Source organism: Coregonus clupeaformis, unplaced genomic scaffold (genome assembly GCF_020615455.1).
Source record: "Coregonus clupeaformis isolate EN_2021a unplaced genomic scaffold, ASM2061545v1 scaf0458, whole genome shotgun sequence".
NCBI classification, from domain to species: Eukaryota; Metazoa; Chordata; class Actinopteri; order Salmoniformes; family Salmonidae; genus Coregonus; species Coregonus clupeaformis.
The window spans coordinates 275152-295068 of NW_025533913.1; the positions used below are offsets into that span (position 1 = coordinate 275152).

A 19917-nucleotide genomic window follows, 5' to 3' on the forward strand; every position below is an offset into this window, starting at 1 on the left:
AACAGCAGTCAGTCAGTGTGTGTGGCTGCTGACTGAATGTAAAGAATAACACTGTATGACCCTATAGAGTCCCCTCATAAATCTGTTCCCCTCTCAGGTATGGCTGCACTATGGCCCATAACCACACAGAAAACTATAATATTACTTAGGCTATGGTATAGTGAACAACAATCACCACAGGATACCAGGTAAACCAATCACTAGAGGAGTTCACCATCCTTGGTCAGTCTCCCAGAAAACGTAAAAAGAGAGTTAGATTTTTTCTATTGACTCATAAACGAAGACTGTTGAGAGAGTGGTAGTATATAACCTGCCCTGTACTGTACTGTTAAAGATACTGTTTCAGTCCAAAGTGACAGTTTAGCACTCGTTTGAACCTGGCAGAGGAAGCAACAGCAGTCAGAGAGTCTTTAACACTACCTTGGCTGTGTTCTGTTCTGCTCCACTACCTGTCCCCAGAGGTTCAGGCCTATCTTGCACTCCTGTATGGCTTGTTCAAGCTCAGTGGAGCTGACAGCTCCCATAGTACAAAGGAGCCATATATTTCAGCTGATCACCAGGGGCAGGAAATGAGTATGGAGGTCCGGGGGCCGCGAAGGCCGTAGAGACCAGGGGATGTTTCACACTGTGGAGAAGCCTGGACAGACAGCCTGCGTCTCTATTAGAAAGCCAGGGCCTCACGAGTGGCGCAGCGGTCTAAGGCACTGCATTGACTTCGGTCGTCAGTTGAACGGTGTTTCCTCCGACACATTGGTGCAGCTGGCTTCTGGGTTAAGCAGGCGGGTGTTAAGAAGCGCAGTTTGGCGGGTCATGTTTCGGAGGATGCATGGCTCGACCTTCGCCTCTCCCGAGGCCGTTGGGGAGTTGCAGTGATCAATTGGGGAGAAAAAGTGGGTAAAATACACAAAAAAATTAAATAAATAAGAAAGTCAAGCCAGACCATCGTACAGTCAAGCCAGACCGTCACAGACAGTAAGCAGTCAGCAAATGGATTAGTCCAAATGGTTCGGCCCATTGTTGGAGATACATGTAAATTACCGTATTATTTATGTCAAAATTGAATCATGATGGAAATATCAAATATACATAATTTTGTACAGTGTACTGTGTTTAGAGTAAATAGTATATCTAACTTTATCCACCAGACAAAGCATCAAACAGGGAAAACATCTCAGACTTCAGGGACACAGAGCAAAAATGCATTTATTGTATTCAGAGGAAATTAGTCTTCCTACTAAATGTAAAAAATAGGAGGTGGAGACCGGAACTAACAGAGTGTTGGAAATGCATCAAATTTGGGTCCTATTGAAAGCAGACACTTTCTGTTCACAGTGTGAAGGATTTAACGTGCCCCTCTTCAGAGGGTCAAAGGCTCCCCTGTCTCGAGACACACCCTTTATGAGCTCTGTGCTCAACCCCTAAGGATTGGTCAGCAGAAGTCTGACCCACAGATCCAGCCGGCACATTACAGGCCAGTCACCCGGGACTAAACAGGTGGACCAGGGCTGAACGGGACCAGGGAGGCTGAGAGGACACACTTACGGGAGAATCCTAACTTCTGCTTAAATCAAATGTTCACTTAGTCTCCCATTGACATCAATGCATGACTAAAATGTGATTTAAGTGGAAGTTAGGTTTCGCCCCTTCAACTATCATCTCCTTCTCATCCGGGCAGCCTAAACCATATACTGTACAGTAACACCTCTACTTTAACATGCATGGCATTCTCCAGTGAAAGAACGAGCTACATGCTGTATTTCACTGATTCACACGTTGTCTGTCCTATTGGGAATTATTTACAGCATGTATACTAACTCGCCCAATCACTGACTGTTGTTGTTTTGGTAATCAGTGGCTGTATTGGAGGGGAGAGTGATTTCACCTCTTTTCTAAGTATATAACCAGCTTCTCAGGCTCCATCTCAGTGTGCTTTATTCTATAGCTAGAAGACTCCTGATATCTCCAAGAGTGTTAAGTATAATTTCTGTCTTTATCTGCTGTTGTCTAGTACTGTATTTTTGCTAGCTAGGGCCATCTACTTTAAGTGCTGCCTGTCTTCCCAGTAGCCTACTTGGTGTGTGAACTGCTGACTGCTCATAACTTGCAGATGATTGTTGACATATCAACCAGGATTAAGGGGCAGGGCAATTTGTGACTGTTGTTGTTTTGGTAATCAATGTATATATTGGCAGGGGAGTTGTTTCTCCTTTCCTAGGCAATCAGCAATTAGTACAGAGAGATGTGCTTTTCACCTTTGCAAGGCAATTAGCAATTAGTATTAGTACTTCAGTCTCCCCTGTTTTCTCAGTTGCAGCTGTAAGCGGCGGTCGTGTAAGCGGCGTTTGTGTCAGCGGCGGTCTCGTCGCAAAACTAAGGCTGTCGCCGAAACAAAGACGGTTCTGCCGAGTTGTTGTGCCGAGTTGTTCGACAAAGGAAAGAGAGGAAGGCTCCACACCACTAGGCTCACTTGAGTATCTTACCTAGTTATTTTCAGATTATCTAATTTTGCTCTTGCTTTGGCAACTATGTAAGTCCCTTGAGTTTTTGGCCCTGACGGAGACTTGCATCACCCCAGAGAATACTGCTACTCCAGCTGCTCTCTCTTCATCTGACTACTTTTCTCTCATAGTCCAAGAGCATCTAGTCGTCGCGATGGTGGCACAGGGCTAAACATTTCTTCTAAGTGGAGATTTTCTCTTTTCTCCCTCCCTCTCCGCTTCTCATTCCGTTAGCCTATTGAGTCCACTGGTCCCAATCACACAGAACTACCCTATGCCTTGACCTCTTTCTACCCTCTCTCCAGATGAAATCCCGACAACCTGCCCGCTCGACTCCATCCCCTCCTCCCTTCTCCAGACCATCTCTGGAGACCTCCCATTCTTCATTTCCCTCATCCCTGACCACTGGCTGCGTCCCCTCTGACTTCAAAATGTCCCGAGTCACTCCCATCCTAAAGAAACCAACACTCGACTCCTCTGTCCTTTCTTTCTTTTCTTTCCAAAACACTTGAGCGTGCGGTCTCTGACCAACTCTATCGCTCTCTCAGAACTATCTTCTTGACCCTAACCAGTCAGGCTTCAAGACGCGTCACTCAACCGTTACTGCTCTTCTCTGTGTCATGGAGGCTCTCCGCACTTCCAAAGCTGACTCGCTCTCCTCTGTTCTCATCCTCCTAGATCTATCCGCTGCCTTCGACACTGTGAACCATCAGATCCTCTTCGCCACCTCTCAGGGCTGGGTGTCTCAGGTTCTACACACTCTTGGATTGCATCCTACCTGGCAGGCCACTCCTACCAGGTGACGTGGAGAGGATCTGTGTCTACACCACGTATTCTCACTACTGGTGTCCCCCAGGGTTCGCTTCCAGACCCTTTCCTCTTCTCTCTATACACCAAGTCACTCAGCTCCGTCATATCCTCACATGGTTTCTCCTATCATTGCTATGCGGATGACACTCAATGACTTTTCTCCTCCCCACTTCTGACACCCAGGTGGCGACACGCATCTCTGCATGCCTTGCAGATATCTTAGCTTGAATGTCAACCCACCACCTCAAGCTCAACCTTGACAAGACGGAGCTGCTCTTCCTCCCGGGGAAGGCCTGCCCGTTCAAAGACCTCTTCATCAAGGTTGACAACTCCACGGTGTCCCCCTCCCAGAGCGCAAGTAACCTTGGCGTGACCCTGGACAACACCGTGTCGTTTTCTGCAAACCTCAAAGCAATGACTCGCACATGCAGGTTCATGCTCTACAACATCCATAGAGTATGACCCTACCTCACACAGGAAGCGGCGCAGGTCCTAATCCAGGCCATCTGGACTACTGCAACTCATTGTTGGCTGGTCTCGCCGCTTGTGCCATCAAACCCCTGCAACTTATCCAGAACGCTGCAGCCCAGCTGGTGTTCAACCTTCCCAAGTTCTCCCATATCACACCGCTTCTCCACACACTCCACTGGCTTTCAGTCAAAGCTCGCATCTACTACAAGATAATGGTACTTGCCTACGGAGCAGCAAGAGGAACTGCCTCTTCCTACCTTCAGGCTATGCTCAAACCCTACAACCCGAGCAATCTGTTCTTGCCACCTCTGGTCTCTTGGCCCTCCCTGCCCTACGAGAGGGCAGGGCAGCTCCCGCTCAGTCCAGTCCAAGCTCTTCTCTGTCCTGGCACCTCAATGGTGGAACCAGCTTCCCCCTGAAGCTAGGACAGCAGAGTCCCTACCCATTTTCCGAAAACATTTGAAAACCTACCTCTTCAAAGAGTATCTTAAATAATTCCACAGCATCCCCACTCGCACCCCCTCCTCAATTTTTTAAAATAATATATATATTTAAAAAAATATGTAAATTAAAAAAGCCCTTCGTGAACTAACACTCGCACTTGACTTTTTCCCCCCTTACTAGCTCTGACTTTGCTGATAGCTACTTTATTGAGGAAAAATGTACTTACTATGTCTGAGATCTGTGGTTGTCCCACCTAGCTATTTTAAGATGAATGCACTAACTGGATTAGAGCATCTGCTAAATGACTAAAATGTCAATGTAAATGTAAGACCAGGCTCTGTTGACTAAAGTCCCTCTTCATACCCAGAAAATGGTGGATAATATGCTGGGGCCTGCAGCTGGGGCCTGTCGTGAGAGAGACAGTGTTGTGATCTCTCCACCAGTCTGTGCCAGCCGTATTTCAGAACCTCTCATCCCCCTTTTAACAAGTCAGTCGCTCCCCGCGCGGGGAATGCCTAAAACAGATGCAGCTGTCTGTTGGTCGGTGGAGGAGTTGTTGCAGGGAGCGAGGGGAGGCTTGGCTGTGTTAGGGTGAGCCTGGCAGAGAGGGATGCAGAGGGATGCAGGCCAGCCACAGCAGCACTGTGGTGGAGAGGAGAGGGAGCCACAGCCACTGCAACGGCCAGGCAGCCAGGCAGCCAGGCAGCCAGGCAGCCAAGCTCCTGACCCAGGACCCAGGGCAGGGCGGACCCATAGACTCACACAGGAACACAACCTGGCCTCTCACACATAATGAGAGTGAGATATGGAACAGAGACAGAGCACTGGCAAAGACACCAGTGGAGGATCTGGATCAGCAGAGCTGACTTCGACAGCGAAGACAAGGATCTGGGGAAGAGACCGCTGAATTACAGTAGTAGGAGTCTATGGTTTTACCCTGTCAGCACTGGGACCTGTGTTAGCATGTTGAAACCACACTATTTTCAGCCTTTAAGAGGTCATTTTACCCTTATACTCTCCTGGCTTGAAACCATACGGTACTATTGACACTTCTTTATGAATATATTTACAGGGAAATGTTTCTTTAACTAGTGTAAAGAAAGTTTAAAGGCAGGAATAGGAGGATCATCTGCTATGTAAAGGGTATAGGGCCTAGGCTAGCACGCTATCCTCAGTGTTAAATAAAAACACAGTAAATGTAAAATAAAAAGAAAGGTCTAACATGTGTGAAAGTCTTGACCAGAATGACCAACAGTGGATGTTGAGGCTTTGGGGGGGTTCATTAAGTTACCGTTACAGTGGCCGGGGTAAAAGCCTTCTCTCCTAATTATCCACAGAGCACTCAGAACACACCCTCCAGCTATTGAGGTGGAATAATACAACACTCCAGCCAGGATATATTTCCCCCCATCTTCAGCCCCAACATCACCCGCCAGCAGAAAAGTGTGTGATCAGAGATTGCCCTTTAAAAATACACACACCCTTCTCAAGTGCACTTCCTTGGCATATAAAGAGAAAGAGCAGCTCAGTGGAATTCCAGCCATCAAAGGAGCTTTATTTTAGCATCCATCTGAAATGTGTAACCACATTCAACGTTTTCTATGGCTCAAATCTGGGTAAAACCTGGATCGAGTATGAGGCGCACTGTATTCAGTGACAAGGTCCAAGCCTTTCACATTAAGTTCATGATTCATAGGTAGGGCTCTGTCTTTCCACTGTTAAGAGACAAAGGGTATCCTAAAGAGACCTCGTTTAGCCTCTATGCATCGGTCAAACACAGTTTACAGTGCACACTACACTACTACTATTGTAATCACTCTCATGATGAAGGCTCTTTATGAAGACATAAATCTGTTAACAAGTAGAGATATCCTGACTATAATATAAGTAGGAAAATGTAATAGCCCTCTACAGAGGACAGGCTTTTCCTCGTTGTGTTATACAGAGGGGAGAAACAGCACCTGAAATAACTAATTTCTTGGTAGGTAGAGTCAGTAGCACATGCGCTGAGGATCATGACAAGTTCGAACAGTTCTGACCTAATTTCTCTCTTCAAGGAAAATACAGGAAGCCATAGAAGAAGCCACAAAGTTTTTCAGCAGCCATCTTTGTCAGTAATATTGATGAAAAGAGCAGCTTCCAGCTCCTTCTCTCTGTTTTTTGCTTACGCTTTGTTTCCTTGTCAAAGACCCCAAATAACTAATTTGTCACTTTACAATACCTATAGAGATATCCCTACACTCTATGTAAGATTTTCCTCTACTCTATGTAGAAATACCACATCAATTCAACCAGAGTAGACAGTAGCATATGGATACCGTGTCCAGTAACAAAAGTGGTAGGTTAGGGCTACTGAAGCCAACAGACAAGAAGGGTGGATTTGAGGATTTGTGCCATGGATCTGAGTGAGATGTGTGTGAGCCCTGTGGAATTTAAGGCATCCCAGGGAAAGCATAAACTAAAGCACCCGTGTAGAGAGAATAACTTATTAGTGTTCTCAATCTGCTAAAGTAATATATGTAATACATCTATGCCATTTAACAGAGCCTTTTATCCAAAGCAACTTATAGTCATACGTGCATACAATGTTACATATGGGTGGCCCCGGGAATCAAACCCACCATCCTGGCGTTGCAAGTGCCATGCTCTAACAACTGAGCTAAAGGGACTGTGGTAGTAGAATATGGTTTACTACTCTCTCACTGACAGAGATAGATGTCTCTCTAGCTCTGAGAATACCTCCATGCCGGATGGTTCTAGTGCTGCTATGAAACCTGGCACCATTCCGTAAATGTTCTTACGAGCCGTAGGAGATCACAGTGGGCCACATGCCAAGAGCCATTCAATGTCATTCATTTCACTATTTATGTTGTGCTATCTAATCAAGTGTGTAGTGCGATTCCACAGTTATGTTGAGCTTTTTAACCAAGAGTTCAGTGCATATAACCCAGTTCCACAGCACTGAGGCGGCTCATTGGAGCCAAGGCAGCACAGCTTTAGGTAGACCAATCTTAAAGGAAAGCAAGATTCTGACCACAAAGAAAACACAGAACAGTGACCAACTGTTTAGCCAACTGAGCTCTCTTACATTCAGGATGCAGCCTGCCTGTCTCACAGTAAGCACAGGGACTTAATAGGGACAAATACAAGCAGGCTAACTGACATTTGTAACCTATGACTACTGCTGGATATCTGCCAAATCCTTTTTTCATACTATCTAGGGCCATTTTGAAGAAAGAAGATGTTCCGTTTTTCTGACATTCTCTAATATTCTGAGACTCAACTCACTACCTGACTAACAGTATGAGTTCTGAGACATGGACCTACAGGAAATGTCACCGTGTTTATTGAGCTATAAGTTCTGACTGATATATCATCAAAGTGGGTCAGGAACATGACCCACAGGTATGCAGGGACATCTTAGGTCAGAGGTCAGATTGAGAGCTAGGTTGTTTATCATGTTATGGGATGGACCACACAAAACGCATGTGTTTAGCCCGACTAATAGAAAGAGTAGTGGATCATTATTTATTTATTCAACCTGTATTTAGCCAGGTAAATCATTGAGAACAAATGATCTACTGCAATAATACAGGGATTGTCACTGAGCCTAATTTAGGTCAAACCTGTCTGTGTCTACAGTGTGTCTTTAGGCTTGGGCCTTCAGGACTGTAGAGCTATAAGGGTATGAGTGGGCAGGATGCCAAGCTCTCCAGGAGCTGCAGTGGGAAACTCTACTTATCTATTGGTGTGTGTGTGGTACACAGAAATAAACACACATACTCCTGCATTATACGCTCCAGCACCACCTCTCTTCACACTCAGAAATCACCCCACACACTCACAGACACCCTGAGCTTATAAACACAGTAACACAGAGTTCAGCACACAGTGCAGGACAGGTCTGCTTTCCGTAGAGCAGAACCACATGAAACAGACAAGGCCTGGCAGAAACAGACCTGGGCTCTACTCTATGCAACATGTCTATAGGCTCCATCTGATTGAGCTCAAAGTGAATGCAGCCATAACCCTCTGCAGACACCTTGCGAAATAAGAGTCAAAGTTTAACCATACAAAGTAAAGAGATGCCTGCTGCAAACTGACTCTAGCTCCACACAGAGGGCAGAATAAATAGAGCCTTAGGTTACAGTTACAGTGGGAGATTTGATTTTATTGTACGCAAGCAAAAAGGGCCAAGGCAGGAAAAGCAGATGTTACTGTGTCTATGTCATCAGTCTGCTTTGGTCTCCCCAATATAATTTATGACAGCATCTCACTGCTACTATGGGATGTGCCCTGACCTGCTGAATACATTCCCTAGGTGAGTATACACAGAAATCAGGCCTCAATACGTTCCCTAGCAGTGAGAGAGAGTAAAGAATGGCCCCTAGTTGATTTAGCTCCAAATTTGTAGCAGATGGCGAAGTTACTGTCGGAAGTACTAAACCACTGTCGGAAATGCCTAGGCTTTCTGGGTAAGTGGTGTTGACGTTGGCGTCGGTTCAAATCCTGGGTCCGCCATTGACAGAGATGGACTGTGTTATACACAGGTAAACCTACTGGGCAACTGACTGCAGTGCAGTACAGTAGAGTATAAGCTACAGTACAGTAGAGTACAGTACAGTAGAGTACATTACAGTAGAGTACAGTACAGTACAGTCCAGTATAGTACAGTAGAGTACAGTACAGTGGAGTACAGTATAAGCTACAGTGCAGACTACAGTCGATACCACAACAGTATAAGCTTCAGTACATTCCAGTACAGTATAGTAGAGTACAGTAATGTACAGTCCAGTACAGTCCAGTCCAGTGCAGACTACAGTCCATACCACAACAGTATAAGCTTCAGTACAGTGCAGTACAGTATAGTAGAGTACAGTACCGTGCAGTCTGCAGTCCATAGCACACCCACAGACCACAGCCCAGCTGCATGAATACTGAGTGGGATCCCACCACGGCCACATAAAAGCAGACCACTCCTCCATGGGGTCAGCTAGTCACTACACTGCCCAGAGATATATGGGCTGGAGGGCTGGAGGTCTTGTGAGAACACTGGCCCCTGTGATAAATCACAATTTCACTGGTTTTAAAAGTGGAAATTACTCATAGCTAATATGAGATCAGAAGGACTCTTTATCTTGATTAAATCTTAATATAGTAAAGATCTCAGCTGGATTACAGTGCATGGGGGGAAAAAAGTGGTTGAAAGCGCTGCAAATTGGGTTGAAGGGAGACTCAGAGGCAAGCACAAGTTCCTAGAGCGCAACTTGGAAAGGGTTCACTCAGAATTATGGCTTAAAATCACATTGGAAAAACATCTCTAAGAGTTAAATCCTGAATGAAATAAGAAGTAAAATGTATCCAGCAGCACACTGGACGCATAGCCAGTCAATAGCACTTACAGGTTTACACAGGGACTTATGTCTCTCCAAGTTCTGGCCACAGGTGTGGTTTAGAGATGCATATAAAAATCAAGTCAAGGGAACAAATATGTCCGTCATGATCCTTCATTGAGATCCCAGATCCTGAACTCAGAACCCAGTCAACTCAGTCACCCCAACCTGACCTCTGTTTCACTCCTAATGGACAGATAACAGTGTTATATTCTGCTGCCCTCTGCTGGTTATGTATAACTGATAAAATGTATTTAAGAAAATGTACTGTCTCTTGCATTTGGATGCAGTTGATCTTGAGAACTTTATTGGGGCCGTGGTTGTTTGTGTTTGAAGGTTTGTGTGGAATGATGTCAACATTTCATCTCAATGAATTAAACTTAGATTTTATTTTCTCTGATTCCATCCATCCTGTCACTGTTCTGTTCTATTCTGAGTGGTTTGGGAGGAGTCCACGGGCCTGGCCAGGCCACTGGTAAATGAGTTAAGTGTCCTACCTGACACCTCCCCTCCACACAGATGGAAGTCTCATTCTGGCCACACGGCGTCCCATCGATGACCCTGTCCGACTGACGCACGTAGAAGCGGAAACCGATCGCGCGACAGTTGAGCTCACAATGGTGGTCCTCAGAAACTGAGACAGAGGAGACACAGAAAGGAATTATTTGATGTGGTTTAATAGTACAAAACATTATCTCTCTCTGGTAGGGTGCCTGGCAGGGCTGTAAATGTAAATTGTTCAATGTAGGTGGACAAACTGGGTAGACTGCTGCATTAGAATTGTGGCGTGGTGCAGTAATTGTTGTTTTCTTCCATTGAGCCATGCTGCCATCTAGCAACTGATGCGAAGAGTGGACTAAATTCTGGCACGTCCTCGCAATTACCCTGTGATTATCAGTGATGAGTAAATCAATGTTTGCTGTGTGCCTTCTACAGTAATGCTGTGTGGTGAAAGGTAATGCCAAGCAACAACTAGGGATTCAAGGAAAGCTAACCAAATTCCTAATAAATCCAAGGGATCAAGGGAAGTTAACAGGTTCTTTGCTCCTCTCTGGTGATCCATTAGTGCCAAATAGAACCACAGATCTCTGGGTGGTGTCTCTTGTGTGGGAGGGAGGCAGATGCCCTCCAGACCTGGAAACGACTGGGAGTTGGCAGTCAGTGGGGTGAATGTAACGTCAGGTTTGTAATCCACCTGCACTGGGACTTCACTCAGATGTTTTGTGCATTAGCCAATGAGGTTACAAGGACAGCTATTGCTAAAAGTGTTGTAATTGCATGTTCATGTGTTTGAGATAGGTATCAAGCAAACTTGACATCAACTAAAGTGAAGTTATTTTAGCTTTAATCTAGTCATACGTCTGTAGTAAATGCAATTCACTCCAACAGAGAGAAGAAAAACATAAAATGTTCATTAGTGTCCTAAAAGTAATGATCTATCCTTGAGGTGTTTTGACTGTTGCTTGGATACTTAAGACACCTAGATCCAGTATGAAAATGTATGCACTCACTAACTGTAAGTCGCTCTGGATAAGAGCGTCTGCTAAATGACTAAAAATGTCAATGTAAAAATCTCCAAGCTCTCTGGCAGCTCAATAAGACCTGGACATTCATCAAAATGGCAGAGACAGGTGACATAGTATGGTGCTTACATCACCTCACAGCTTGGATAATATTGTCCAACACCAAGGTAATATGAAAAACATGACGAGACCCACCCATACCTTCATTGAAAGGCTCCCACTCGTACAGTCGACCCATGAAGGGATGGCTGTTGTAGGAAGAACACTGCACCGCTCTGATGTGTCTACTGGCTGGAGGACAGGCCTGGACAGACATATAGACAGATAGAAATAGAGTGAATATGTGTCCCCCGGCCTACTAAGTTCAGACATGGCCACATTCTCCCCCAAGGTAAATTCCAGTCTACGATCACGAACATCTCCACTATATCTGTCTCAACAGACCTCATCTTTACTAGCCTCCATTTTTTACCCTTCATGATTCATTTTGCTGTTTAGCTGTGGGTAACAGTGAGGGATTAATTCATAAATGATCATAAGTGATGACAACAATCACTTCTACAGTGGGGAGAACAAGTATTTGATACACTGCCGATTTTGCAGGTTTTCCTACTTACAAAGCATGTAGAGGTCTGTAATTTTTATCATAAGTACACTTTAACTGTGAGAGACGGAATCTAAAACAAAAATCCAGAAAATCACATTGTATGATTTTAAAGTAATTAATTAGCATTTTATTGCATGACATAAGTATTTGATACATCAGAAAAGCAGAACTTAATATTTGGTACAGAAACCTTTGTTTGCAATTACAGAGATCATACGTTTCCTGTAGGTCTTGACCAGGTTTGCACACACTGCAGCAGGGATTTTGGCCCACTCCTCCATACAGACCTTCTCCAGATCCTTCAGGTTTCGGGGGGCTGTCGCTGGGCAATACGGACTTTCAGCTCCCCTCCAAAGATTTTCTATTGGTTTCAGGTCTGGAGACTGGCTAGGCCACTCCAGGACCTTGAGATGCTTCTTACGGAGCCACTCCTTAGTTGCCCTGGCTGTGTGTTTTGGGTCGTTGTCATGCTGGAAGACCCAGCCACGACCCATCTTCAATGCTCTTACTGAGGGAAGGAGGTTGTTGGCCAAGATCTCGCGATACATGGCCCCATCCATCCTCCCCTCAATACGGTGCAGTCGTCCTGTCCCCTTTGCAGAAAAGCATCCCCAAAGAATGATGTTTCCCGCTCCATGCTTCACGGTTGGGATGGTGTTCTTGGGGTTGTACTCATCCTTCTTCTTCCTCCAAACACGGCGAATGGAGTTTAGACCAAAAAGCTCTATTTTTGTCTCATCAGACCACATGACCTTCTCCCATTCCTCCTCTGGATCATCCAGATGGTCATTGGCTAACTTTAGACGGGCCTGGACATGTGCTGGCTTGAGCAGGGGGACCTTGCGTGCGCTGCAGGATTTTAATCCATGACGGCGTAGTGTGTTACTAATGGTTTTCTTTGAGACTGTGGTCCCAGCTCTCTTCAGGTCATTGACCAGGTCCTGCCGTGTAGTTCTGGGCTGATCCCTCACCTTCCTCATGATCATTGATGACACACGAGGTGAGATCTTGCATGGAGCCCCAGACCGAGGGGTGATTGACCGTCATCTTGAACTTCTTCCATTTTCTAATAATTGCGCCAACAGTTGTTGCCTTCTCACCAAGCTGCTTGCCTATTGTCCTGTAGCCCATCCCAGCCTTGTGCAGGTCTACAATTTTATCCCTGATGTCCTTACACAGCTCTCTGGTCTTGGCCATTGTGGAGAGGTTGGAGTCTGTTTGATTGAGTGTGTGGACAGGTGTCTTTTATACAGGTAACGAGTTCAAACAGGTGCAGTTAATACAGGTAATGAGTGGAGAACAGGAGGGCTTCTTAAAGAAAAACTAACAGGTCTGTGAGAGCCGGAATTCTTACTGGTTGGTAGGTGATCAAATACTTATGTCATGCAATAAAATGCAAATTAATTATAAAAAAATCATACAATGTGATTTTCTGGATTTTTGTTTTAGATTCCGTCTCTCACAGTTGAAGTGTACCTATGATAAAAATTACAGACCTCTACATGCTTTGTAAGTAGGAAAACCTGCAAAGTCGGCAGTGTATCAAATACTTGTTCTCCCCACTGTACATGATAAATAGCCACCTCCTGGCTAAGCCGTTCTTACATTGGTGTTGCAAATCTTGTACTGGTTGTGCTCTCCCACACAGGAGGAGGTGGACAGGGGGTTGTAGGGCCGTCCAAAGGGTTGCTGAGCTGCTGAGGCCCGGCTGGGTGAGTGTTGCTGCTCCTGCCTAGGTTGGTGCCCCTGGCTGGGCTGGTAGAGTGAGGAGGACCAGGGTGGGTTAGAATTAGAGTTAGACCTGGGCTGGGGGGCTAGGTTAGGGTTTGAGTTAGGGTTAGGGTTAACCCTGGGCTGGGAGGCTGGGGGCTGGTGATGGACTGGGCTGTAGCTGTGGAGATGTGGGTTGCTGTAAGGTGGACGGTAGGGGTTTGGCCTGTGGCCTCCGTGCCTGGTGGCTGACGGGCTGGGGTCAGAGAGCGGGGAGCGTCTCTGTCTGTGGGAGCGACCAGTTCCTGTCTCTGTCCCAGTCCCAGACGTCTGGCCTGTGTCTGTCTGGAGAGACACAACGTAAGGCATCCTCCCATAGCCATACTTCCCTGGAATGATGGGACTGTCACTGCCCCTCCTGAAAACACACACACACACACACACACACACACACACACACACACATGGGTAAAGGGGGAAATTGTCTGTGTAAAATGGCCTCCACTTACGGCACTTGTTTACATTCAAAATGTGTTGACTGGACTATCAAAGACTGTCAAACAAAATGTCAAAGACAAACATCACAAGTGCAAATTACTTCTGAGAAGCGGATGGATATTAGTGGCAGCAAGCAAGCGCCGAGCGGAGACCGCTTTTGTTTGGCGGCTTGGATTCCTACGTCAACAGCCCCCCATTACTCAACTGTCAGCTCTATTTATTTAAAACCTTTTTAACTCAAGCACACAGGAAGGAGGCCACAAACCCGCCAAGCACAAGCCGAGCCATTGACTCCATCCATAAAAGAATAGCTTTACACTGAAGGGGAGTCCAAATGGACCTTGGGGTGGGCTGGAGCTCCACAGAGACACTTTTAGACTGGGCTGCTCAGCATGCAGGGCATTAAACACAGGCCAGACTGAAAGACACAGACAGGCCCCTTTCTGTATGGTGTGATAGATACAGTACCTGCGTCCAGCCTGGGCCTGGGCCTCTCTGTCTCTCTGCTGGTCCCTCAGCTCCCCTCGGCTGGCCAGGCTGGTGCTGCTATTGTAGGGTGGGGGTCTCCCAGGGTTGGTGCGGTGCAGCGGGACAGTGGGTCTTCGGGCAGACACTACATGGCCAGGGTTCTGGTTGGGGTGCTGGGGATGGTGGCCACCCGGCCTGGAGGGGTAGGCAGCTGCACCCATGGAAGTGGTGTAGGAGGGTAGGCAGGGTCGCGTCTGTTCCTGAACCCCTCCCCCACAGGAACGGGAGCAGGAGGACCAGGGCCCCCAGGAGCCCCAGGATCCCGGGGCCCCACCCTGCCCTCCTCCAGCCTCCTGCTGCTGGGGCTCTGCCCTTTGAGGAACCTGCAGGAAGACACAACATGCTGGGTTAAAGCCCTACACCACCCACAGCATGGATAACATGGCACAGACACCACTTGAGAGCAGAGTAGAGAAGCAACAAAATAACATCATTACATTAGGGGGCTTTCCAGAAATCATTCATCAACAACGGTTTTCTCTCTCCCTTGCTGTGTATGAGATGAGCCTCTGTTCAAGTTGGATAAAGCCCAGATTTGTCTGATTAGAGGTTGTCTGTTACTCTCCCATCCCGTACTGACTACCTGCGTATCCCTCTGTTGACTCTAGCCCTCTGTGTAACGCTGCCAGAGACATATTAGCGCCTTAGTGGCTTTCACTGCACTCTCTGTCTCAGGACCCTGTGCCAGCCAACCCTGCGCCAGCCAGCTATGCCCGAGGAGCCGCAAAGAAGGAAATCCAGCTCTTTAAGAGCCACTTTGTCTACATTCATCCTGTCCTCTGTGAGCTTACACATGCACATGGTAAAGGCTCAGCCTCCCATTGGCCTTTAGAAGACTGTAAGAGAATACCCAAACGGTAGGGATAGTAGGGAGAGTTGGCAGATAGCCATCCTCCTGTCAGTCAACGACATGGGGCTATTCAGAGATCACTCAGACCATGGCCCTCCTCGCTGCAGCCTTTGTAACTGTACTCCACTGTCATCTCCAGGGTCAGCCATGGGTCAAACAGCTGGACTCCTGGAAACGCACAGGGCCAACAGAGACAAACTCTCTCCAAGAGAGGAATGCCCTGTCAGACAGTTGTCTGTGATTGGACAGTTAGCCTGTCCATCGACAATCTCCACAAAGTACAGTTATAAATCTTGGTCCATCTCTCTCTCTCTCTCTCTCTCTCTCTCTCTCTCTCTCTCTCTCTCTCTCTCTCTCTCTCTCTCTCTCTCTCTCTCTCTCTCTCCCTCTCTCTCTCCCTCTCCCTCCCTCCCCGACCCTAAGCCTCCCTCCCTCCCTTCCTCCCTCCCCCTAAGCCACTCTTCATTTCTCATAGCACTGAGGTTGAAGGGGATGTATTGCTGACAGCAGGCATGATCCTCTATGTGGTCCCGAATGTCTTTTCACCGCTGCTCTCCTGTGAGTGAACAGATTTACACCCAAGTCAGATTCCCCTGGGGGCATCCTTCCTCAATGACTGATTGCATGTTTACATGGGCCGGGATAGACTAGTGTTGTATTTAATGGCTTTGTGGTTGAACAATAACATCATGGCAGCAGACACTATAAACGTCCCCTGTGCAATTGAAAGGATATGCATCCTCTGTGAACTGGAGGGTGCTAATTGGCTACGGTTACGATCGGAAGACACGATCATGCTTTCTTTGGCAGTTCAGATTCTGTGAGTCTGTGCCAACCGGCGTGAGATGATGATAAAGGCGAGAGATAAATGGATTCTCAGGCTGCAAACACACCAGGGAGGTATGTCACCCTGGGCTTGGGGATGTCAAACAGACCACACACATTTTAAAACACAGATACCGTGCCCCCGCACTCAGCACTCAACCCCCTCCCTGCTCCCCTCTGCTGTCCCCCAGCCACTCTACTCACCTTCCTGTGGTCTGTAGTAAGATTTGGCCTGAGCAGCAGCAGAAGAAGCATGGAAACGCTGTGTGTGACAGATAGCATACTGAGCTATAATACATTTAACAGCATTTTTTTACGGAGAAAAATGATTGTAATCTAAAATGGAGACAATCAAAACAAAACTATGAAATTGAGTCATGCAGAGTGCATGACCAGCAGCTGCAGTGTGATACAACATGTTTTAGATGAGTCTGTTCAGTGTACACCAAGATGATCAGATTGTAATAAGTGACAAGTGATATCTCACCTCAGAAACCAGATACAGAGTTCCCTCATATCTCCTAGATTTTGAGGGCTACAGTACCTAAAAAAGGGATATGTTGTATTTGCAGACATAATGACATTAATAACACAGCAATAAAGCAGTAATATCATATTTAACACAAAGCTGTCTCCTCAAGACCACATGCAGTGTCTAGTCTGCTCTTTAGTGTCTCAGTTTGTCTGAAGGTCCTGACTCATGGTCCTGACTCAGGGGAACATGGCTTCTGTCCACTTGACCATGTGTGTTGACCCTTGACCCTAACCCTGGTCCTAATGAGTGGCCCCCCACTGAAACTCCATTTTGAGATGGCTGGACTGCAGTGACACTTTTACCACTGTGCTCCTAGTAAAAACTAATCTGTGATGTATCTCTCAAAATAAACCTCACTTGGTATGATGAATGTGGGGGTTCAAAGATCACTTCCACTTAAACATAGACCTATCTGTTTTGTTTGTCGCACACTGGTGCAATTCCACTCCATGTGAGGTTTGGAAAGTTCCATTGTCATTAAATAAATAATATTCACAATATCTATTTACTTTATTTGCACAATAGCCTAGAATTGAATTTATCCAAAAACATGTAGGCCTATCACTTCAAACTTCTTTAAAACGTATTATGAGGCTGGGCTATTACAAATATTATTTAGTTATGGTGAACAACATCATAATTGCAGGCATGTCTATATCTGTGCTATCAACAAATAGAATGCTGGCTGCACCCGGTGCAGAAAGATCGACCTTCTGTCAGGCACGACAGGAACGGGACAGGAGGCTCTCGTCCAGGCTGAGGGATTTGGACTTGAAGTGTGAGCGCGCAGTAGTTGTATTTGTATTTATTATGGATCCCCTTGGCAGCAGCTACTCTTCCTGGGGTCCAGCAAAATTAAGGCAGTTATACATGGTAGCGAGCCGTAGGGAGCCAAATTAAATTACACTTTCAAAATCTGAAATCCTTAGCAATTTATGAGAAACATAACATGTAGGCTACCATTTTAATTGTATTTGAAATAAATTAGTCGACAAACAAAAACATTATAAGCATAATTGTGTAAACTTTTTGCTTTATAATGTTTGCTAATGTATTATATGATTATGATTAGGCTATTATGATTATTATTAGGCCTATATTATTACACTTCCATAAAACGTAAATTGCTCTGTTCCTACCTTGGATGACTGTGCTTGTGTTTGCTACCTCGATATTTTCTCCAGTGCAGTATTGCAGCTTCTCAACGGTAAATTGTGGCGCCTTGAGATTCATAAACATGCGCACCAGTTATCCTCATAATCCGAGCGCATCGACGAGTTCAATCCAGGTGTAAAAAGATTACTACCACCGCATCAATTAATCAATTTTAAAACCGCTCCAAATATCCCAAACGTTCTGTACACGCGCTGGTCACTAATCAACATGACATATTCCGTTCACTCTCTCTCTCTTTCTCTCACACTCTCTTTCTCTAGCGTCCTGAAACGCACTTCTACTCAGAGAGAATGAAAGCCATGGGAACGACAGAGAAGAAAACAACTTGTTGCGCCCCCTACTGCCTCTCTCACTCTCTCTAATGGAAATAGAACCGAGAGAGAGACAGAGACAGACATACACTGAGTGTACAAAACATTAAGAACAACTTCCTAATATTGATTTGCACCCCCCCCCCCCACCTCAGAACAGCCTCAATTAGTCAGGGCATGGACTCTAAAAGGTGTTGAAAGCGTTCCACAGGGATGCTGACCCATGTTGACTCCAATGCTTCCCACAGTTGTGTCAAGTAGGCTGGATGTCCTTTAGGTGGTGGACTATTCTTGATACACAGGGGAAACTGTTGAGCATGAAACACCCAGCAGTGTTGCAGTTCTTGACACAAACCGGTGCGCCTGGCACCTACTACCATACCCTGTTCAAAGGCACTTCAATATTTTGTCTTTCCCTTTCTCCCTCTGAATGGCACACATACACAATCCATGTCTCATTTGTCTCAAGGCTTAAAAATACTTCTTTAACCTGTCTCCTCCCCTTCATCTACACTGACTGAAGTGGATTTAACAAGTGACATCACCTGGATTCACCTGGTCAGACTATGTCATGGAAAGAGCAGGTGTCCTTAATGTTTTGTACGTTAAGTGTACAGTATATATATTTTGAAACGTTTTATTAACTAATAAATATGTCCTAGTTCCTAAGGTTTTTCAGACTTTCATCATCATCTATAAGATATGTTCTCCTCCTACTGTATAGTCTTTGAGTCTTTCTCTCCTGGGTGGTCACTACCATTCTCTCACTGCTGAAATATGGACCATGACAATTCTCCATGACTACATAGGAAGCATGCTGTAACATGCGCCCAGATTGTAGAGACCAGACTAGGTAAGGGCTATCACTGTCATTACTGCAAGTGCCATAGGCTTGACAACCGCAACCAATTCATTTGTACACAGGATAATCATTTGTCACCCTTTAAACCAACACAAAGGTCAAAGTTATCCAACTGCCCCACTCAGTCATTTGGTGAAAGACCAAATACAATGTAAAGGGTCAGGGTGAAAAGAGTGTGTGTGTGTGTGTGTGTGTGTGTGTGTGTGTGTGTGTGTGTGTGTGTGTGTGTGTGTGTGTGTGTGTGTGTGTGTGTGTGTGTGTAACTGAAAGTCTCACTACGTAAAATGGCCTGTTTCTTGCTCTATCAAGTAAATAAAATATACTGTGAAGGTCAATGGCATTGTTCTCCTTGGATTGCAGAGTTGCCTAATTTGAGTGGATGAATCAAGGTCACGCTTGGTTGAGCATGCGTCCTAAATGCCATCGTTTTCTTACTGGCTTTCATTGTATAATACAGTGGGGAAAAAAAGTATTTAGTCAGCCACCAATTGTGCAAGTTCTCCCACTTAAAAAGATGAGAGAGGCCTGTAATTTTCATCATAGGTACACGTCAACTATGACAGACAAATTGAGAAAAAAAATCCCAAAAAATCACATTGTAGGATTTTAATGAATTTATTTGCAAATTATGGTGGAAAATAAGTATTTGGTCACTACAAACAAGCAAGATTTCTGGCTCTCACAGACCTGTAACTTCTTCTTTAAGAGGCCCCTCTGTCCTCCACTTGTTACCTGTATTAATGGCACCTGTTTGAACTTGTTATCAGTATAAAAGACACCTGTTCACAACCTCAAACAGTCACACTCCAAACTCCATAGGTGAAGACCAAAGAGCTGTCAAAGGACACCAGAAACAAAATTGTAGACCTGCACCCA

At 45.7% G+C, this 19917-nt stretch overlaps 1 protein-coding gene and 1 long non-coding RNA gene across 2 annotated transcripts in view; both read right to left on the minus strand.

Moving 5' to 3' along the window:
- Positions 1 to 14784, minus strand: part of LOC121583590 (thrombospondin type-1 domain-containing protein 4-like) — a 38848-nt gene extending 24064 nt beyond the window's left edge. Inside the window, exons 1-4 of the mRNA XM_045215499.1 lie at positions 14423 to 14784; positions 13352 to 13874; positions 11341 to 11443; positions 10114 to 10250 (exon numbers count right to left, since the gene is read on the minus strand). Of these exons, the coding sequence (XP_045071434.1) occupies positions 10114 to 10250; positions 11341 to 11443; positions 13352 to 13874; positions 14423 to 14643 (984 nt within the window). The 5' untranslated portion in view covers positions 14644 to 14784. The remainder of the gene's footprint in view (positions 1 to 10113; positions 10251 to 11340; positions 11444 to 13351; positions 13875 to 14422) is intronic.
- A 1604-nt stretch (positions 14785 to 16388) lies between these two features.
- LOC121583443 lies at positions 16389 to 18124 on the minus strand. The gene is made up of 3 exons (XR_006003532.2): positions 17832 to 18124; positions 16645 to 16701; positions 16389 to 16419 (listed from the first exon to the last, which is right to left on the minus strand). It is a non-coding gene; the product is annotated as an uncharacterized LOC121583443 (long non-coding RNA).
- Positions 18125 to 19917: the final 1793 nt, after the last annotated feature.